The sequence below is a fragment of the Maylandia zebra genome, linkage group LG18 (assembly GCF_041146795.1).
Source record: "Maylandia zebra isolate NMK-2024a linkage group LG18, Mzebra_GT3a, whole genome shotgun sequence".
NCBI classification, from domain to species: Eukaryota; Metazoa; Chordata; class Actinopteri; order Cichliformes; family Cichlidae; genus Maylandia; species Maylandia zebra.
In genome coordinates this window covers 21022953-21035925 of record NC_135184.1, presented here as the reverse complement: position 1 = coordinate 21035925, position 12973 = coordinate 21022953, and the positions used below count along the sequence as shown (strand labels likewise).

Here is a 12973-nt window from a genome sequence, read left to right as displayed (position 1 = left end):
TAAAATTCAACCATTTGTTGTATTGTGTAACAATGAAGACCACACGGGTTTAGTAGAATCCATTTGCCGTTTTTCAGTCTACTGCATGTTTCTCACATTAAATCCATCTATGAGTGCGGCCACTCACAACAGAGGATGACAAGTTACAGAAATCAGACAAACAGACTGATTGTCCACAGCTGACTTTTACACATTTGTGTAAAAATACAAAAAAACATCCCCTTCGATAGAGAATACTTATGTTTCATAACTGTGGCAGAGGAAATGCCACAAGCTTACGCTTGCTATGCAGTTATTTTAAAGCTTGGCGTTCAAGTTCTTATGCACATTATTGACACTTTCAATATACGATCATCTGAGCACCAGTAAATAAAAACTTGAGATGATATCAGCCTACATGACTAGACCAGAGGAATTATGGACTGAGTGTAGTTGTACCACAGTAAGTGGGAATAGAGCTCATGTAATCAATTCTTTCCACACAGCATAACATCCATGACATTCTCATAGCCTCCACTCTTCTTATTTTCTATCTAAAACTAAATCTGAGAATTCTTATTTTCTCTTCTTATCTCTGCAACTGCATATTATTCCATCGTGTGGGCATCAGTCTGCACACACATGACGCATCCTTCACTTTAAGCAGTGAGAAGCTTTAAATGGCTCCTTTAATTCACTTATAAACAGTCTACCACAGCGACCGCCCTTTGCACTGGTGCTGTCAGGATCAAAGACAGGAGGATGGAGCGGGCTTGTCATCAGCTGATTCAGCCGAATAATACTTCTGGTCCGATCAGGCCGGGGCTCAGTGGCGTTTGTCCTTTACAGCTTTCTGCTCTTGTGTTTCTGCTGCAGCTGAAAGCAAAGGTGGAGCTAGCCAGAGACATAACAGGATGATGAGGTGACAGACGTGAAGGGCAGCTGAGCTGCTGTTAGTAGAGGGATAGGTGTTCCACGAAAGCTCGATCAGACCCAGGATCAGGACCCTGCATGCAAAAATAAAACAGTTTTTCATTAAGATGTGGCAGAGTGTTCAGGGAGGTGCTATGCTTCAGGACTTGTGATTCTGTCTCACCTGAGCAGATGGGCCAGCTTCTTGACACCTCCACTCCACAGCAGGTAAGGCAGCGAGTGGAAGTACCAGACGTAAAACTGGTAGTGCAATGAGCGACTGAAGCACATGCCAATGAAGTTACAGGTGAACAGAATCAGCACAATCTGTGATTTTCAGATAAGGACAAAAAAAAGGCATGTCTGGAAGATCATATGAAAAAATCTGCTAAGCATTGTTTTACCATGTCCTGTGTCCTGTAAAGAGAATGTTCAAAGCAAAGCTAATTTCAGGTGCTCACTTGTCACCAGGTTTCCCACAACAAGTAGCACCACAAGTTTTTTTGTTTTTGCAGAGTTTTGGAAGAGAAAACCTTCTTTTCCTGTGACTCTATGTCTGTCTCCTGTTGAATACAGTGGAACTTTAAGCGCTAAGTTTTTGGTTCTCTGTCCAGAAATCTTGACCCAGTTACTCAAAATAATTAAGATCCACAAATCTTGCTGAGAAGAGTTTTCTGTATGATTTTTTTCATTCTGTCAACAAGGCCTGCAGATTCATATTAACATCTAACAACAGACTTACTTAAAAATATATTTCACATTAAAGACAGGAGTAGATTGAAATGGAACAAAAGGATATGATCCACAGTGCTTTTCTGAGCTGGGATTTTCCTCTTGCCTGGTTCCTTTAGAAGTTCAAAGATGCTTTCTCCTGGTCTGGTGCCACAGACAGAATATGGTTATTTGCCATTTTAGAGATCTAGGAGGTACGTGTGTATTAGTAAAACATAAAAAGGTTTCCGCTGCTGACTGATGAGAACCCTGAAATACCAACAACCATTTAGTGCTGTTACTAGAAATCAATTGCATTTCCTTGTGGCCTAAATGTCTCTGCAGAGTATAAAGTAGTGACAATCCTGCTGAAATCGCCTTCCATTTTTTCATGACACCTGTCATGCATTGTCATAATGATGTGGTTTTGATCAGTATGTTATCATGCAAAGCATTTATAAATGTAAAAAGAAAACAGTGTTCCCAGTGTATCCCTGGCACATTCAAAGTCTATCTCACCTCTTCCAGCGGCGGAAGGCAAAGAGCAGCAGGGTGAGCAGATGAGCGGCCAGCAGGAGTAAGTGGAAGTAGCGATTCAAAAAGAGCCATTCTGGCAGGAAGCGCCAGTTGACCGTCCACTTGAACATGAACTGGCGGCCAAGATCAAAGGCACGGCTCATGTAACCAACGGGATTCTCTAGGAGGAAAGGGAGCCCCAACACAACCTGCCACATAAGATAAAGAAAGAGATGATGTTAGCAAAATACAGTCATTTGCTAAAATTTACTGTGGACAGAGTACTACAGTCAAGCTGTACCTGTTTTAATGTGTATATTTACCTGTATGCCTGCACACAGCGATAACTTGGGGATCGTCTTCATTAGACCAAACTCTGACAGGAGGAGGAAAAGTAATCCAGGGGCAAAGAGAAGCACGTTCATTTTCACAGATACTGCTAAACTGTCAGAAAGAGGAAAAGATTGAGTTGTAATTTCATCTTGCTACTCTCAGGAAAAATTAACAATGACAATGTAAAAGGTATGTAACACATTACAGATGTACAGGTGCCACTTGTTGATTTAGGGGAAGCCAATAAATGAGTATCCGCTTTAAAGAAGAGTGCACACTTGCCTGTAGAGGCCACAGCCCAGAGTCCAGTATCCATCTATGAAGAGATTGACAGCTGCAAACAGCAGCATCATGGCCACTGGGTCATTAAAGAGACGGAGCACAAAGATGGAGTGGATCCGATAGGATGCACAGCACACGAAGAAGAACACATAGGGAGGAACCTGGAGAAAAAAAAAGAAGGAGATTTAATTATTTGTGAGATTAATTATTAGAAGAAACGCTAAAGAGATTAATTCTGCAAGTGGCTCAGAAAAAGAAGAGCTGCAAGTAGAGGAAAAGGGAGGTCTCAGTATTTTTGTGGTTCTGGACCTGGAACCCAGAGCCAGATATGCAACAGAAAACTAATGAATTAATGTGTGAGAATATTCTGAAAATAACATTAAATTTTGTTTCTGTAGGGTATAAAAGTTGAATTCCATGAGCGTTTTAGCAAAATGACATGCTGCTTAATATATAGGGTTCCTGGCACATTAGTATTAACATTAGGCTCACCTTTTTGGTGCGATAGTATATTCTGAAGACAAGCAGCAGTGTGAGGAGGTAGAAAAAAGCAAAAATGTACTGGCCCAGACGGATGTTCACCCCATGGCCGGTAATGTAGTAGAGAGCTGTGAAGATGTAGACGAACCCAGCTGGGTACCTACAACAACAGTGTTCCAAATTATCTAGGAGACCTGCACTGAAAAGCGTGGTATGGAGAGAACTACATCATTTTGAAACTCACACCAAAGGGCCTGTGTCCCCTTTCAGCTGGGTGTAGTCATAGGTGCCATTGATAACTCCTTCCACTTCATCCATGTATGCTTTCCAGTCGATCTCAGTGTCTGCAGTACATAATAATATTAATAATAACGATGATGTGGATGTGAATATCTTGATGCATGCTCAATAGTCATGCTCAGTGATGACGATAGGTTCTGGAAAAGACAACTCAACCAGAACAAACAATCAATTTAAGAAGGAGAAAATATTATTGGTATTTTTCTGTTGCAGTTCCGTCTTGTATGTGGACGTGTAAAAAGTGAGCAGTTACTTTGCCTTTAGAAGTTTACTTCTTGTATTTACTATTGAAACAGCTACCTTTGGTTGTATATAGTCTTAAAAGTAATGGACGTTATTTGACGTTGGGAGAGAGTAAACCATTGTATTTGGTCATGCAGTGACAGTAAATTCCCTTTGACAGGTGGCAGGCAAAGCTAATACTTTTCTGACGCTAGCTACTTAGCCTTCAGCCGCGTTCAGATAAACGTCAAAATACAATAGCGTGCTAACTAGTCGACCAGCTACTTACATGCTACTTTCTGTATGACCCACACATTGATGCCGATCTCCAGGAACCACAAAACTGAAACCACCAGCAAGGTGTATTCCGTCTTGAACAAGAGCAAATACTTGTCCTGCCAAAGCGTATGGAGTTTCCCCCACAGCAGGGACGGGGAAACGGGAGACTTTCTCCGCACACCTCCAACTCCTGCCATGTCCGCGGCGTAGCGACGTGTACGTGGAGGCCGTAACTGACGCATGCGCCCAGACTTCGTCACGTGACAACTCTGTCACCGCACGTCAGATACACGGTGCTGCAGAGTGAATACTGGGAAGGTTTCGTTTCCTTTACAGGTATAAAAAACAAACTTATTATTAGTTCTAATTCTTGTTGAAATATATGTGTTTTATAAACTTCTAAGTGTTTCTTATATGACTGTTTAAAAAAAATCTTTAGAGGTCACTGGAGCCATGTCAACGTTAGCTGGCTAGCAGCTAACTTTGTTGTAGGGAAAACGATCAGGAGAATAACAGCATGTAAACATGTTTTAAAAGGCACAGCAAAGAAATGAAACTTCAGACAATGGAAATACATTTTATTCAAGCTTTCCATCAAATAACGTGTGACTGCAGCTTGTTGAAGTTTTGATTTTAATGTCAGAGTGATCAAGAACAGCTAAGTGTCCAAAATCATTTTCCTTCATATTATGGAGTCACATTTGTTTGTTTGCTTTTCCCATTTTTATTTGTTCTCCAACTTTTTCTAACTCTTACCTTAATAAGCTGGTTTGTCTTTTCTGTCATATTCTATTATATTTTTGAGCTCCTGAGTCACTTTGCTGTACGCTGCATCTTGATGTTTTTGCTGCTGGACTCCAGAAATAAATTTCACAGAGAAATTGTTGGAATAAATATGTCCCGTGCCTTTGATCAGACCAGAGAGAAAGTTAGCAGTCTCATTGGCATCATTTTAAAATTCAATCGAAGCAGTTATGCAGCTGTTAATAATTTGTTGTTTCTTATGGTATTTCAACATAACCTCGTTTGTGCGTGGTGGCATTTTGTTGTGTTTGATTTTTGTATTATAATGTGTGTATGTATGATATAGATTGTGTATGCCATTGGGATGGGCATTGCTAACCAGCTTGGGCTATGAATGTTGTGGTATATTGCCTGGTTTATGTAACACACTTCGTCCTATGTAAAAATATGTAGAGGAAGCACACAGTAAAGATGCACAGATGTAGTAAAGGAGGACATGCACAGGGCTCATGTAACAGATATGGATCTAGGGAGGTAGCTAATCTGCTGTGGTAACCCCTAAAGGGAGAAGCTGAAAAACGAGGAAGACTACCTGTTGCTAGCTTTTTATCAACATTAATCCCATATTTTTATTTTGCAGTGTGAAAACAAAAGACATGCTGGTGAGTCTGTATTAGAAGAAAAATAATGTTCCTCTTTATCACAAAAGGCTGCAGTTCAAAATGTATGGCAGATAATTAACACTGTACATAGTTAGAGAGGCAATATTATCAGTTCCTTTGTTATGTCCCACACGTACCTCAAATCAGCCAGTAATCACTGCCACATCGTGTAGGCACATCAAAGCATGTCACAACATAGCCATGAGCCCCGCAGCTGTGGGTTTACAGACAGGTGATTCTTCTTCTTCTTCTTTTGTGTTTGTGCAGGTGCTCTTGGAGCCGTTACAGGAGACACGGGGCCAATGGAAGGATTCTTCGTGACAATTTCAGAGGCAGCGTGTCTTGGAGTGAGCCTTGCTCTCTCAGGCTTCTCCTTCTACCTATATAAGAAGAGCCGAACAACAATAGACAAACTCAACGTGAGTTGTTAATTTTGTGTAATTAGCTTTATTGGAAGACTAAACCTCTAAGAAGCTTCTACTTCAAACCCCTCATTAGAGATTACAGCTCATATGTTTTTGATGGAAGAGTTAAGGTCCCTTCTCAGATGTTAGTAATTTTTTCAGAGATGTGAACAATTAATCTGGGTAGAGAAATAACACAACAGGATTTGGAGTAGTTTAAATGTATAAGGTGAGCCATATATCACAGTAACATTTAGTTTATCTTCACCATATTGCAATAGACACTGTAAAAACAAACTTGCATCGCTGTTATAAAGCTGTAGGTGAGAACAGTGAGCACATCTGTGGCTATATTGCACTAAAAAGTTAAGATGGAGAATTTGGACAAAAATGCAAAAAATTGACATTCTGAGAATAAAAACAAAATGTCAAGAATAAAACTGAAATAGTATTTTGAAGGAAAAAAAAAATCAAACTTGGAAGTGTTGGCTCCATTTGTGCAAGAAGAAATAGTGGCAATGGACAGATGCAAGGGGGTGTTGTATCAGAAGATCAGGCTGCAACTGACATTTCACAGATGAAGGTGTAAGATACAGTTGGGCAAAGTATTTAGTCAGCCACCGATTGTGCAAGTTCCCCCACCTAAAATGATGACAGAGGTCAGTAATTTGCACCAGAGGTACACTTCAACTGTGAGAGACAGAATGTGAAAAAAAAATCCATGAATCCACATGGTAGGATTTGTAAAGAATTTATTCGTAAATCAGGGTGGAAAATAAGTATTTGGTCAATAACAAAAATACAACTCAATACTTTGTAACATAACCTTTGTTGGCAATAACAGAGGTCAAACGTTTACTATAGGTCTTTACCAGGTTTGCACACACAGTAGCTGGTATTTTGGCCCATTCCTCCATGCAGATGTTCTCGAGAGCAGCGATGTTTTGGGGCTGTCGCCGAGCAACACGGACTTTCAACTCCCGCCACAGATTTTCTATGGGGTTGAGGTCTGGAGACTGGCTAGGCCACTCCAGGACCTTCAAATGCTTCTTACGGAGCCACTCCTTTGTTGCCCGGGCGGTGTGTTTTGGATCATTGTCATGTTGGAAGACCCAGCCTCGTTTCATCTTCAAAGTTCTCACTGATGGAAGGAGGTTTTGGCTCAAAATCTCACGATACATGGCCCCATTCATTCTGTCCTTAACACGGATCAGTCGTCCTGTCCCCTTGGCAGAAAAACAGCCCCATAGCATGATGTTTCCACCCCCATGCTTCACAGTAGGTATGGTGTTCTTGGGATGCAACTCAGTATTCTTCTTCCTCCAAACACGACGAGTTGAGTTTATACCAAAAAGTTCTACTTTGGTTTCATCTGACCACATGACATTCTCCCAATCCTCTGCTGTATCATCCATGTGCTCTCTGGCAAACTTCAGACGGGCCTGGACATGCACTGGCTTCAGCAGCGGAACACGTCTGGCACTGCGGGATTTGATTCCCTGCCGTTGTAGTGTGTTACTGATGGTGACCTTTGTTACTTTGGTCCCAGCTCTCTGCAGGTCATTCACCAGGTCCCCCCGTGTGGTTCTGGGATCTTTGCTCACCGTTCTCATGATCATTTTGACCCCACGGGATGAGATCTTGCGTGGAGCCCCAGATCGAGGGAGATTATCAGTGGTCTTGTATGTCTTCCATTTTCTGATGATTGCTCCCACAGTTGATTTGTTCACACCAAGCTGCTTGCCTATTGTAGATTCACTCTTCCCAGTCTGGTGCAGGTCTACAATACTTTTCCTGGTGTCCTTCGAAAGCTCTTTGGTCTTGGCCATGGCGGAGTTTGGAGTCTGACTGTTTGAGGCTGTGGACAGGTGTCTTTTACAGTGTTGGTCAAGTTACTTGAAAAAAGTAATCAGTAACTAATTACTGATTACTCCCCCCAAAAAGTAATCCTGTTACTTTACTGATTACTTATTTTCAAAAGTAATTAATTACTTAGTTACTTAGTTACTTAGTTACTTTTTAAAAACACGATTTACAACCTGAAGAGGTGATAAAGTGATAGATCTTTCAGCCCAATTCTACTTTTTCTACATAATCCATCATACAAAATGTAATCAAATGGAAAAGTCTCTTTTTTTAACTTGTTTTATCAGTTTTAATCTTTTAACTTTATGCATCAAGCAAAACATTTAATTATATGCAACATTCTCTGACTTGAATAAATTAGTTTAACATTTAAACCTATTTTCTACACATTCCAGCACATAAAATAAAATATTTTTTGTGTTTTCACTCACTCTTTCAAACAGATGCAAGTAAAACACAGCAGAAAATAAATAAAGTCAAAGACTCAGCGGTCCTTTTGCTCTATTTTCACCTGTAAAGCAGGAGCAGGGTAGGCGGGGGGTTACCCTGGTGTAGGTGTGCTGCGGTCAGTTGAAGAATCCGCGCGAGTGTCTCTGTGAGTTTCCCATCACGTGGTAGCTACTCGGTGCTTGCTCGGAAGTTTAGGGGTTTTTTTCGCTGTAAAAAGAAGTTTTCTTCCCACGCACGATGGACGCTAATGTTTTTGTCACTTTTTATGGAATCAAACTCAAAGTAAGGTCAGTACTTCCACACTTTAAACGCTGCACGCTCATACTCTCTCCCGCACTCGATATATTATCCATTGTTGATCTGCACACAGCTGCTGTCACCAACGTCGCACTTGCTTACGTCACTGTCATGAGACATTCTCGCAAAAAAAATCACGGTTTTAGTAACGCAGTAACGCAGCGTTCCTACGGGAAAGTAACGGTAATCTAATTACCGATTTTGCAATAGTAATCCCTTACTTTACTCGTTACTTGAAAAAAGTAATCAGATTACAGTAACGCGTTACAAGTAACGCGTTACTGCCCATCTCTGGTCTTTTATACAGATGATGAGTTCAAACAGGTGCCATTCATACAGGTAACAAGTGGGGGAACAGAAAAGCTTCTTACAGAAGACGTTACAGGTCTGTGAGAGCCAGAGATTTTCCTTGTTTGAGGTGACCAAATACTTATTTTCCACCCTGATTTACGAATAAATTCTTTACAAATCCTACCATGTGAATTCATGGATTTTTTTTTCACATTCTGTCTCTCACAGTTGAAGTGTACCTCTGGTGCAAATTACTGACCTCTGTCATCATTTTAAGTGGGGGAACTTGCACAATCGGTGGCTGACTAGATACTTTTTTGCCCCACTGTATTTAAAGAATGACCATTTCGTGTAAAGTTTTATTCTGTACTTCTGAAACCCGTCATCCTTTTTATTCAGTTTTTAGCTGTTTATGTTGTGCACTTTTAGTCTTTCTGTGTTTCTTGATTACATCCTGATTGTTCTTTTAGCTCATGCCATTTGCATCTGTCTTGATGTAAATCCATGAGGATCTTTTAGGGACATATCTTTTCTTTTTCTCAAACTAAACTGGTTCTTTTGAAAGATTTACTATTACAACCAGTCATTTATAGAATTAATAGCAACACTGTGATTGCTAGCACTGCACAGAAAAGTACCCATTTACAGCCAGCTGATTAACACACACCAAAGACATAAAACCACTGGGAAAGCAAATGCATGACTTATTAATTAGTCAGTCTTATTTAATGTGTGTGCTCCATGTTTCCAGAATGCTCCACGGTTACCCATAGATAAAAAACTCAAGGACCTCTTGAAAGTTACTCCAGGAGCGTGTCTACAGTATGTCGTCATTGAAGGTAATCAGTCTTTTATTTGTTTTTGATAAGGAGTAGTACATTTATTTATTTTTTTAATCTGAAAACTTGTATACCGGCCTGCCTCTCATTCCCTGTTACTGTATGTGTGCTTGTATACATTTTAGGTGGTGTAAAACCAGCTGGAAAGCCTCTCATTAGTTGGCACAACATAGAAAATGTTGGTGTGCTGCGTAGATTCATGGTGAAAGAACACAGGCTGTTGTGGAATGGATTTTTACGTACATGGTGAGAACATCATCAGATCAAGCTGAAGTTCCAGTACATCTAACTTTTTCTACTTATTATCAGATATGCAAACTGTTTCTCACGTTACCTTTGCAGGACAGATAATGAACGACTCTTGCACGAAAACGTAGAGGCGGTGCCCTTTTTATTAGTGGGACTGGATAGTACCGAAATCAGAGTCTTGTCGCCTTTACAGGCCGCTGGGCTGGACATGGAGGTCACATATGAGAAATTTCACCAGGTCAGTCACAGTTTGGGTGACCTCATGGGACAGTACTTTACTGGGGAGAAGCCAAAAGGTCAACTGGAGATCGAGGAAATGCTCAAAGTAAGTCATTCTATTCAAACTTGAATGAATTAGTGTTCACTTCATAAAGCCCAATTTGTTGTTAATATTAAAAATATATTCTTATTGATAAGTGCCACACCTTTTTTTTTTTCAAGGTGGGGACAAATCTTACAGGTGTAGGCGAGTTGAATCTGGACACAGATGGCACTCTGAGTCTCCGACCCCCTTCTAACGGTTCACAGTACTTCCTGACCCCAGCGGACTTCGACACCCTGCAAGGGGAGAATGAAGACATTGCTTTTTGGTGGAAAGTGTTGGCCATTACTTCTGCTTTGGCAGGGGCAGCAATCATTTTCTGGGCCGGGTTACGCTACTACCGCCACCTTAAGGATCTCAGGGAGCAGGAACGGGAAAGAAGGGAATTTAACAGACTGCAAATTAATGTACCAGACCAGGACAACCTTCAAGACGTGGCCATGTGTGTTATTTGCCTCAGTCAGCCCCGTAACTGTGTCCTGTTGGACTGTGGACACGTGTGCTGCTGCCACAACTGCTACCAGGCTCTGCCACAGCAATATTGCCCTATTTGTAGACAGAGGATTGTAAGAGTGCTACCTCTATATCAAGTCTGACGTATTTGTGGAATCGGGTCACTTCAGTAGAAGCTTCACATCTAAATTGCTTAACTTATTAAATTCAAAATTAAATGTGAGTCATGTTGTGAAAACATTTTGTCCATAATAGAGATTTGTTGTGGGAAATATGGGGATATAAAGCAAGTCAAAAAAATGTGTAAACTTGTGCAATACAAATGTTTGTTTTGCTCAGTGCTCATGTGCCTTATTTTACCATTTTCTGCCGAGTGATGGTACTTTAAAGTAAATAGAGTGATTATTTTATAGTGCTTTCCTACCCTACCTGAGCACTCAAAGCACTTTACACAACTTCTCTCATTCACTGGTTCAAGCACTTTTTTGCTGTGATTTTTCTACGTAGGTTCTTTCTCCCTAACAGTTACAGTGATTCGTACTCTGATGGATGAATCAGAGGAACTTGGGGTTAGTATCTTGCTCGGGGATATTTGGCATGCAGACTGGAGCAGAGTTCAGACAGTTTAATTTCCATTCTTGTTTGTATCGGAAATTTACTGAAACCCAAATAAATCTAATGTCGAGAAGTTTTACCCTTAGAGTGTATTTAACACATATTTTAGAATCCGTAGTGTCACTTTTAATGTGTGCATGCACACTCACACCCAGTTTATTATGTATTATGTTTGTTTGACTTCTCCTTAATGCAAATATCTTATCAGCTGATCACATGACAGACACTCAATGGATTTAGATGTTGTTAAGGTTCAAAATTGAGGAAGGAGAGTACAAACCACCCTTGGTCCAGAAGCTCTTGGTCCAACAATGATTTTTAATGAACACACACGTGTGGGAAGACAACTCTGTACGCAGACAGCAATTGATCTTCAACTTACTCAAAGCATACACAGATTTTTATACTGTCAGGGCTTAAATTTAATGACGCCCCTTTAACGTCACAGATACATTTTATACATAGATCAGATCAACACCACAATGACTTTTAAGACAGAACATCATCTTCTATTTTCATGGCCGGCACTTCCTTTCTACCTTTCAGTTCCTCTTTCTTGCCGAGACGACAAGGACGGTTCCTCTTTTACCGAGACACTTTCGCAGTTCCACCCAGACATGACGAACCTCTTTCCTATAAATAATTCTAACTCATGTGTGTGTGTTGACCTCACTCAGCCTCTATGTCACCTCTTCACCTACTAACTGTCTGTGTCTCGTCCTCAAATGCTCTTTCTCAATTCACCTGTTGCACTTCTGACCTTTCACCAGGACAGAGGCTCACTGAGACTATGTGTATGTCTTCTACTAAATAAATGTTCTAATCAAAAACCTCTAATGAAACCTTAATATAAAATAACCTGATATAAGTGTTTTGTAAGCATGTATTGCAATTATCCTTCTATGTTCTAGTTTTCCCTCAACATGGATCATCTGAACAGTCACGTCAGTGAAGCTTTAAACCTTTTAAAGAACCTGAACATCAACTCAAATAAGCACAGATATGCATTGTGTATAAAATAGTTATAACTGCATCTGGAATACAAGGTTAACATCATCATAAACATCTTAAGGCCTTCTTAAAGCTATCTGTTACATTGTTAAAGCAATGATCATACTGCAGATTATATTATTAATGCAATGGTACTGATGATAATTATTTAACAATAGCAGTAAAATAATTTCCCTGCTCCACAATGTTCATACATGGCCGTACTGCTTGGAGCTGATAGGAAGGCCAAAGTAACTTGTAAAACAACTCCTTAGAACCAAATTATACAGAAGCGCATCTGAATGGACACATCCAACCTTGAAGCAGATGGGCTACAGCAGCAGAAAACCACACTGGGTGCATATTCTATGAACAAATAACAAGGAAGCAGGAAACAACCAAAGCAGGACAAGAGAAGGAAAAAGACTTAATCTGATGAGTTGTGATTTTTGCTGCGACATTCAGATGGTAGGGTCAGAATTTGGTGTAAACAACATGAAAGCGTGGATCCACCCTGCCTTATATCAGCTACTCAGGCTCCTGCTGATGCTATAATTGTGTGGGGAATATAAATCTGCAGCACCTGCAGGATGCTCTCATATCATTAGACCAAAATCTCTAAGGAATGTTTCCAGCACCGTGTTGAATCTATGCCATGTAGAATTAAAGTAGCTCTGAAGGCTAAAGGGGATCCAAGTCAGTGCTCCAGGAAAACTAAGAGTTATTCCCCTGGAGGCTTCGGTCAACCACATGCTGAATTAAGCCTCCTACAGGAGT

At 40.5% G+C, this 12973-nt stretch overlaps 2 protein-coding genes across 3 annotated transcripts; one reads left to right on the top strand and one right to left on the bottom strand.

The window, feature by feature from the left end:
• alg3 (ALG3 alpha-1,3- mannosyltransferase) lies at window positions 1-4271 on the bottom strand. The gene is made up of 9 exons (XM_076876465.1): window positions 4025-4271; window positions 3458-3557; window positions 3226-3373; window positions 2734-2894; window positions 2442-2562; window positions 2122-2327; window positions 1692-1767; window positions 1076-1221; window positions 1-986 (listed from the first exon to the last, which is right to left on the bottom strand). Exons 1-9 carry the CDS (start codon window positions 4254-4256, stop codon window positions 806-808), a joined length of 1371 nt encoding a protein of 456 aa, XP_076732580.1. The 5' UTR covers window positions 4257-4271; the 3' UTR covers window positions 1-805.
• mul2 (mitochondrial E3 ubiquitin protein ligase 2) lies at window positions 4204-11285 on the top strand. 2 transcript variants are annotated; one of them, XM_076876466.1, is made up of 7 exons: window positions 4223-4350; window positions 5399-5420; window positions 5688-5839; window positions 9480-9567; window positions 9693-9813; window positions 9910-10141; window positions 10258-11285. In XM_076876466.1, the coding sequence occupies exons 3-7, from the start codon at window positions 5723-5725 to the stop codon at window positions 10732-10734; spliced, it is 1035 nt and encodes a 344-aa protein (XP_076732581.1). In that variant the 5' UTR covers window positions 4223-4350; window positions 5399-5420; window positions 5688-5722; the 3' UTR covers window positions 10735-11285. The 2 variants fall into 2 exon arrangements, with proteins under 2 accessions (XP_004542627.2, XP_076732581.1); XM_004542570.3 differs by lacking the exon at window positions 5399-5420 and having other exon boundaries at window positions 4204-4350.
• The last annotated feature ends 1688 nt before the right edge of the window (window positions 11286-12973 follow it).